The sequence below is a fragment of the Globicephala melas genome, chromosome 5 (assembly GCF_963455315.2).
Source record: "Globicephala melas chromosome 5, mGloMel1.2, whole genome shotgun sequence".
In the NCBI taxonomy this organism is placed as follows: Eukaryota; Metazoa; Chordata; class Mammalia; order Artiodactyla; family Delphinidae; genus Globicephala; species Globicephala melas.
This window is the reverse complement of record NC_083318.1, coordinates 91,686,836-91,696,231: the sequence shown is the minus strand read 5'-3', so window position 1 is coordinate 91,696,231 and position 9,396 is coordinate 91,686,836. Positions and strand designations below refer to the sequence as shown.

Below are 9,396 nucleotides of genomic sequence, written 5' to 3'. Positions count from 1 at the left end.
TAAAAAATTTTTTCTATATTCTGCTTAAGTATTACCTGTGACCCAAAATGACTCACGCACATTAAAATTACTTAATTACTTTAATTCTCTTTTATTCCTGGCTTTTAAGGGGCTGAAACTTTTATGTCTCCAAAAATGTTTATAAGAATACATGTATTACTGTTACTTTGGGATTGTATTAGTCCAAACTGACAAAAAATTCAATTAGGAGAACAGAAAATCTAAGTTAACAACAAAGTACAATACAGTCAACATCAGTACTAGAATGTGTCAGAGAAAAAAAAAATTAAATCTACCTATAAAATTCAAATGGAATAATTTTATAGGATCACGTAATTAGCAACATTGTCTGAGATTCAGAGAAACCAAATTCAAAAGATTTTTAGTTATTTACAAACAAATAATTTAGTTACAAACCTGTGCTTAGATTTATATACTTTCAAGTATCAGTTTGGATAATGATGTTACATAAGGAAATATAAGAAATTTAGAAAATGTTACCACTTTAAATATTTGTACAAAATCCAAAATTTTTCACTAATTAAAATTTCATACTTGTAACCTGATTTTGAATAGTTGTAATTCACTATCACCAAAGGAATAAAAACATATATATTCAAATGTGGTCTTAGTTAAAAGCAGGAGAGAAAAAAATCAGCCACACTTTATTTTTCTTTAGTCTAAAAGTTCCAGTGATAAAAGATTCCCAAATGGAAAGGACTTTCAATTTGTAATCTTAAGCTTGTGGTTAATTTTTCTTAAAATTGCGGCAACTTGAGCAGGCTTCTTTCAGTCTCTCTTACCTGTAGCTAGAAATGTCTTCAAGCAAAAGGAAAAATCTTTTTAGTTTTGATATATAAAACTTTAAGCCTACTGATGACTACTTTTTTTGTCATGATGTTAGTTTTAACAAATTTGTTTCCTATCTCTAACTAAGCTTACACTAAACCGGCTACTGTTTCTAAGTCAGATTCTTTCCTACTTTTCCTCATCAGAACACTGCTATAGACAAGAAAAGACGTTACGCTGAAAAACAGGATCACGTAGAGTTTAAAATAGAGCTCACATTCATAATAACATTTCTGGTTTGTTTTCCATAATTGTATTTAGGTGCATTTATTTTTCTTCACTAAATGTCATGTGTTTTAGAAAACAAAAATGTAATAACTGTATAGAATATTTAACTTCCACCTCAGAGTAAATCTTTTCTAATAGAAAATCATTTTATGATCCAGTTCCCTGAACACTAATTTCTTCAACTCAAGTAGTGCAGTCACACAGATCACATTTCTCAAAGCTCAGCTTTCTCAGAAGTCTTCATCTTACATCTAAGAACAAAATCAGTTAACATCTGCTCTGGGACTTCCCTGGCGGTCCAGTGGCTAAGACTCCACACTCCCAATGCAGGGGGCCCAAGTTTGATCCCTGGACAGGGAACTAGATCCCACATGCCGCAACTAAAGATCCCGCATGTCACAACTAACGCGGCAACGAAGATCCCGTGTATCGCAACTAAGACCCAATGCAGCCAAATAAATAAATAAATATTTAAGAAAAAAAATCTGCTCTGACAGAGGACCCAAAGGAGACTGGGGGGCTTCCCTGGTGGCGCAGTGGTTGAGAGTCCGCCTGCCGATGCAGGGGACACAGGTTCGTGCCCCGGTCCAGGAAGATCTCACATGCCGCGGAGCGGCTGGGCCCGTGAGCCATGGCCGCTGAGTCTGCACGTCCGGAGTCTGTGTTCCACAACGGGAGAGGCCACAACAGTGAGAAAGAGGACTTTTACCTCGGCTGTGAATTTACATGTTACAGTTTGTGAGCTGTAGTTTATTCCTCACTATGGCTCAAATAAAAAATTAAATAGCTCAAGTTTTAAAGGCCCAATTGACCAGCATAGTTTGTTGATTAAATTACTGTCAACTATATACTGGCTATCCAAGTGGAGTCTGTGCAATAATGAATACATATATATTGTATCTGGATCAACCCTTCAGGGAGAATAGAACAATCTATCAATTAAAAGAAAAGATACCTAATTAGCTAAGCTTAGCTTAATTGATCCATAAGACATTTTTTAAATTAAACTTTTAACAATATTTGCTATTTGTGATTGCCTTCATTGTTCTTGCCCTCCTCTGCTCTCTGATATCTGAGTATTTAAAAGTTATTACACAGCCATGATCCTGAGCCAACATCCAGGTGAGCAAACTGTGTCAGAAGAGGGAGAGAAAGAAATCATGAGGGAAACGATGCAGATCTTGTTTCACTAGGGTGGACATGCCAACATAAGGCCATAGAGATACAAATCTCATGCACATGCTGCAAATAACAAGGTTTCCCAGAAAACGCAAAAGAAGTAGAACTGTCCTCTCTACTTAGCCTACCTAGGGGAGCATCCTCTCTTTGATAGCTTTTAGCCAATCAACTTACTTTAGGCAGAAGAAAATACAAGACTCTCTATTTGGAAAACTGTCTGAGGTTTTTGCTCTTATAAACTTTGTCTTATAAGTTTATAAGAGACCTCTTAGACCTGAGGAGACCTCTGAGACCTGAGAAGAAACAAGTCACTTTAATAAAACATGTCTCTACGTGGGCTTCCTGTAAAGGGTCATGGTGAATACCTGTGGAAGCATAAAGAAGTAAATCTAGGCAGAGGTATCTACATTTAGAATGCTTTCCCATAAACGTTTTATTCAGAGGAACACTGAAAATATAAATGTGAAGGCATTTTGAAAAGCATGGGAAGAATGGCAGAAGATTAATTTAGGATGCAGACAGTGGAAACGATCACATCAAAACATGATTAAAACATGAGCTAAACCATGCCCTATGAAATAGAATCACTAGATACATTAAAAGCTTATCTTCAGCCCCAGCACCATGATCTTTTACAAAGCTATTAGAATATTCCTCTAGATAAAGTCTGAAGCAAACTTTGAGTGGAAATATCTATGAATGTTTCCCCATCTTACTTTTTCAGCATGCTATGATTGTAAGTCCATCTGTCATTTAACCAAATAATGTTTAAAAGTCTTGTAACAATGATATTTATCCAAATTGATTTTTATCTATGAGAATGCAAAGAGCATAGAAAGCCCTCTTTCTCTATTCATTAAGCGTTAGGTTCCTTGACCCTTAAGTAATCTTTTGGAGAATTTCTGATTGTCCCATCTGTAAATCTTGTGGGAAGTAATAAGCCTGCTATTTACTCTGTTACATGGAAAAATTCCCTGTTTGTTGTCTGTGATCCTTGCAAACTCAGCAGATGTTACCACACTTGAGGCAATTGTTCTCTGACTATCTTTTTAAGTGGGTAATGGAGAAATCGTTATCTAAGCTTTCTTTTGTTATTGCAGAGTTAATACAATCTTAAGCAATTTTTTTTTAGCTATATTACTACCACAAGCAAAAATCAAAATAGTTTTTCTTCTGAAGAAGAAAATGGCAAAATAGATCTATTACAGTAAAAATAATTATCTATTGATACTTATTTACTAAAATCTTGAGAATAAAAGATTTTGCTTAGGTAACTTCAACCTATGAATCTATTTTCTGATGCTTATCTAGCAAAAAAAGGGCAATTATAAAAATTACTTGATTTGTATGTTGTATGTACAATGTATGTGTTATAGTATTTTACACTTAATTCAATTTTAACGTGAACATTTTATTGTCTCTCCATACTTTTTTATTGTGTGTACCTCTATATTTATATTCATGTTTCTACTTGGAAAAATTTGGTTTGTATTTTGTAATCCACACAAATGGATTAAATGTATAGGGTAATAAATTGCACGCTCAATTTTGTGTTTAAGTCTGTGTCTATACAAATAAAACTCGTGTCTATATACATATTTTACTAATATCATTGAAGCAAAATAAAACAAAATTGTCAATTCCGCAAATTTACTGGCTCTTCCTTCTCTCTCACTCTTGTTCTCACATCGTCTCTCTTTTACTCTTTTTCATTTTTCCTTTTTGGCTTGTTTACATGATGCCTAATCTTCAATTTGATCCACTTAATTGTCTTTTCAGTGGAATGCTTTGTTGTCTTATAGACAGTGCTAATATAGATGAGAGTGAGGAAAAGCGTCTGGCATATTTTAAAAGTGACAAAAATGGAATTAAGAGGTAGATTTTTTAAAGTATCATTATTAAGATTCACCAAATTGGTGCAGATGTCTTTACTTTGCCTTCAGGGTTGGACATTGGTCATATTAAGGATGTGCACTTAACACCTTAAGAGGTTTTGTATAAGGTTGGGAGTTTTCTGATGATTCAACCCCCAAATGACATTAAAATTCCCCCAAGATCAGACTTTTGGGTTGCTTTGTATGGCTCCCCATTGCTTTATGCAAGGTAACCCAGGAAGAAGAATAGCTTATAATGCTCACCATTTAAAATGAAGGTAATCGGAATCCAGTAGAACTTTTCAATTCCAAATCTAAGCCCTTTAGAGCTTTCCACAGTCCATTTAGCATAGCTTCATCTGTTAGTACTTGTTCTGTTTCAAGCCAAACTCCTGTCACACTAATATTCTTTCACTTCTCAAATCACACAAATTACTTCTCCCTTGCCTTCTAGACCACTCTTCCCCACACGTCCTTCTTCCCTTTGTGTGGCTAACTCGTACTCATCCTTCAGACTCTAGTTTATATTTTCTCAGGGAAGCCTAGGCTACCTAGATTAGATAACTCCTTGCTATCTGCTTCTGAAGAGGCCTGTATCTCTCCCATCATCATTTTTTAAAAAATTGTTTGTTTGTTATCTTTTTTATTCACTGTGTATGAGATCCACAAGATGATTACAAAAGTGGGTAGGACAAGAGAACCTGAATATGAAAAAAGAATATGGAAAAGAATATGGAAATGAAATTTAGGCAGAACTCTGATGAAGAAGAGGCCCCACAGCAGGACCAGAGAAGATCTATAAGCAGGGAGAAATTAACTCTAGAGGGAAGCAATGTTTCTAGGAACAGAAACTACAGGCGTTGAATTTTCAGTTGGTTCCTGTTTGTACATAACTCTCAAATCTTTTATTAATTCTATTATGCTGCACACCTTTGTGTTAACGTGCACTGGGAATTAGAAGAGAACGGGCTTTGCTCTACACCACTGATAAAGTTGACTCAGAGAGAAAACGGCAGTTGCAGGTACCCAGAGCGATTGTAAGGAGATAAATGGCATAGGAAAAGTAGGTTGCAATGTGAACGAACAAATGAGAAAATAAGAGCGCACTCTCTTCCTCACCCCAAATTGTGGAGCTCTAAAAGAAAACCATGGACTTAAAATACCCAACAGCAATAGTAAATGAGCTGGGATCTGCTTGTAAAAATCCAGTTGGACATCCTCTATGTCTTTCTTTCTATTTTTCTTTCCAATTTACTGACTCTTTATCTCTCTGATTTAAATTTCAGATAAAGTTCTTTGGGTTTATTTTCTAATCTCCAGTTTTCTTTTCAGCTGTGTCAAATCTGTTAGAAAACTCAGCCACCGAGTTTTTTGTTAGACTGTGTTTTTAGTTTTAAGAGTTTTGTTTGATTTGTTTTCAAATATGCTCTGTCTTTAATCATATTTAAAATTTCTTTGTCTCAGATGTACAGTTTTCCTCAATTAGCTGAGAAGTGCCTTATAATGTGTACCTTCTTCCCGCTTTCACTGAGTGCCCAGATGTGTTAAGCTGTACAGACACCTAGGCTATCTGTTGAAAATCTGAAGTCACCCTTATTAGCAAAATGGTATACAGTAGGGAGTTGAGAATATTTTCATGATTCTATGGAAGAAACTACTGATTGTAATCCATCTCTGGAAAGGAGTTATGCTTTTCTACAAATAAAGGTTGGTAATTTTCCACATGATATATAAAATACTAAGGGAAAGCACTTATGTTTTCTAAATCAAAGTATGATTTTTAATATAAATGAATAATACAATAAATCTTTACCAAAGGAAAACAGACAAACCCCTGATGACTTTGACAATTAATTTTATTTTAAATGTCTTATAGATACATTCATATTTTCATACTATCAAAAACAGTAGAAAGAGTCTCTTTGGGAACACATAAAACCATCTTAAAGTAAAAAATAAAGTTGATGTTAAAATACACAATAATTTAAATAAAATTATAAGAATCTAATTGTTCAGAATAAATAAATAAGAAATAACAAAAAATTACTTTATTCATATTCCCTGGTGAATTTTTGCTGTTTTGAGAAAGATAGTCATAACTCAGGATTCAGGTGATTTAACACAGCACTGCATAATAAGGCTTGCAGTGACAAGACCAGACCAGGCATATTAAAAGTAGGGTTGCCAACACAATTAAAATTTCAGATAAATAATGATGTATTTATACTAAAAAATTATTTATTGTTTATCTGAAAGAAAAATCAACTGGATGTGTTTTTTGTTTATTTTCTATTAATTCGCTAAATCTGGCCACTGTGATCATAATATAACAGCCTTGATCAAAGTAGTTCTGTAATACATCACTTAGTATAAAAAATAAATATAAATTCACTACCATCATTATACTTATCAACAACGTTTCTTTTCCATTTCTCCAAATTCATGCACAAACATTATTATATTTGAGGCTTAAATAAATATATAAATAATAAATAGGTGAATAAGTTACACTTCAAACTAATTTACATAACTGAATAAAATTTAAAGTACTTCCACATGCCCTCACATCTGTGTGAGGTAGGTTAGTGGCTGAGATGTTTTCCTCCAGTTTGGGAGTGAAGAAGAAACTGAGGCTCAGTTGAACAAGGACTCGTGAATCCTGGCCAGCAGACTAGGGTTGCAAGATTTAACAAAAAACAAAAACGACTAACAGGATTTCCAGCTAAATTTGAATTTACCGTACACAATGAATAATTTCTAAAATATAAGTGTGTCCTACATGGAACAATGCATGTGGGACATTGAAAAAAATCTTCATTGTTTTACTTAATATTCAAATATAACTGGGCATCCTGTATTTTATCTGGCAACCCTACACCAGACCTACACAGTACATGAGGCATTGAAGTAGATTTGTTTGAAGTTTCTTTGGTATCTTTACTGAGGAATTCTTGGAAACCAAGGACAAATGGATTTTTGGTTGTTGTTGTTGTTTTCATGGATCTTTCTTCTCAGCTCTGAAAAGAAATAAAATAAAAAGTTTTAAAATTAGCAATGTTCTAAATAAGAAGGAATGTATGGTTCTTGAAAATATATTTAATATAGAAATTAAGAGAGTCTTAGATATTTATGTGTTAGAACTACTCTATACTTTCAGCTATAAATAGAGAGATCAGATAAGTTATGTAAACCAGAACACTTCTGAGATTGAGAGAGAGTCATACTAATGACACAGGACACAGGCATATACCCACACTTCCCTGGACAAGCTGAGATATATGATCTCCCAGTCATGAGTACAACAAACTCACTATTGCTGCTATTTTTTTTTAAATCAAAGAGGCAGATACTTAAAAGAAAATTTTCAGCAGCAGCAGGAAATTTATAGGTTGACTTCTGAACTGTACGTCCCAGGATAAATGAAGAATCTAAATTTTAAAAAAAAAACAACTTACCTCTTCAAAAATATCTGCACAACCTTCTGCACCCACTTTTCCTTGGGGTTTAAGCAGACCTCTTTTCCATTGACAAGCTTAACACTGAAATAAGAGAGATATGATTAAAATAGTATTTAATGGGTTTCCAACATCCCTTTGGCATTCAAGTCATGGTTCCTTAAGTACAGGCATAAAATGTAAGTCCAAACTAATTTTTAGCTATGAGTCATGGAGGGTACAATATTTAAATGCCATGGAAACAAAGAATTTTCCCTTTCTGTTTTGCTTACTATGTATTCCTAGTACCTAGAACTTTGCTGGATTCTTCCACCTTCCTCAATTCTAGGTTTACTAAAGTAAAGTATCTAATCACTTTTGAAATTACTTACATGATTTCTGAATTTTCACAGTGTGGTCCACTCTCAATCACTCTCAATTCTCTGATAAATTTGGGGTGGAAAGGTGTGGAGTGTATATTTATGCATTGGCATCGAAGTTCTGAGGTCATTCTTGATAGAACTGCAGCTGTGAAAAAAGAAAAAAGCAATTAAGAATTGATTTCATTAACAGGCATAGCTCAGCTAGCTTCGCCCTTGCTAATTCCAGTGTGATCATTTGGTGACTGTGTGTTTGGGAAACAACACATCTTTAGCAAACTTATTCGTGAAATTGATGGCTGGATATTCTCCTAGCCCCTGACCTCAGTTTTTCTCTTTGTTTGAAAAACAGTCGTTCCTGACAACATGGAATGACATAAACACTTGGAGTTGTCTTTGGGCAATGTTGACATCCTCATGGTACTTTTTCTCCTACTCGACATTGCATAATCTTCTGTGATACCACAATGTTATTCATGGTAGGCAAGATCCAACAACAGGAAAATTGCCTTCAGGAAGAACTAATAGAAATATATGTGAGTTGCACAGAGATTGTCCTATATTTTAGGAAAATCTTTGATGTTTAAAAGTATATATATATATATATATACATATATATCATATAAAATGTTTATATATACCATAAACATTCTAAACTGTATTTATTTCATAAGAGGGATCCCAATAAGGTTTATAATCTGTCTTTAAGCCAAAGAGCAATTGATGGTTGTTTGAAGCTCGTCAATTAAATAGTACATCGAGTAAAATTACCAGAGTTTTTACTCAGTATTAAAAGATAAAATGGGTATATGTGGCCTCCAATAAAACATACTCTAAATTACAGATTTATGTTAAATATATGTATACTACAGAGTATGAATGATAGGAATAGAACTCTATATAAATCAAACTTTACAATTTTCTAAATATTATATTTATATAACCTAAAAAATTAAAGACTTCAATTTAACATTAAATGACTGCAAAGATGGTTTTCTCTTGCTGAATAAAAGGATGTCTGTTACCGAGGCATTAAGGATAATCTTTCTATCTGAGGATCACATTTAGACACAGCAAACTTCAAGGATGTGCTTACCTTTACACAGAGCTGCAGAAAGCAGGAAGGCTGCCAAGAGAGCAATAGCCAGCTTGGAAGTCATGCTTACACAAGGCGCTGTCTTTCTGGTTTCTTCCTGGCTCTTGTCCTAGACGGTTGTGAGCTCTGCTGTCCCAGAGGACCTGTGTCAGATGGGGAGCTCCCGTGGCTTTTTATATTATAGTAAGAGTAGGGAACAAGTGCACCCTCATGCTTGCATCATGTCAGAGGAAATTCCGCAATATGCAACCATCTGCCCGCCCTTTGAGAGCAGACCTGAGTCATCTGACTCCCCTAATGATTTGTTTCTTACTAAGTTTTCAGCGTGATTGAAATTTTATTTGATCTTTCAAATA

The 9,396-nt window shown here is 34.3% G+C and overlaps 1 protein-coding gene across 1 annotated transcript; it reads right to left on the bottom strand.

Annotated features, from left to right (window-relative positions):
* Positions 1–5,974: 5,974 nt before the first annotated feature.
* CXCL8 (C-X-C motif chemokine ligand 8) lies at positions 5,975–9,175 on the bottom strand. The gene is made up of 4 exons (XM_030877858.3): positions 9,041–9,175; positions 7,957–8,092; positions 7,586–7,669; positions 5,975–7,147 (listed from the first exon to the last, which is right to left on the bottom strand). Exons 1-4 carry the CDS (start codon positions 9,102–9,104, stop codon positions 7,126–7,128), a joined length of 306 nt encoding a protein of 101 aa, XP_030733718.1. The 5' UTR covers positions 9,105–9,175; the 3' UTR covers positions 5,975–7,125.
* Between the last annotated feature and the right edge of the window lie 221 nt (positions 9,176–9,396).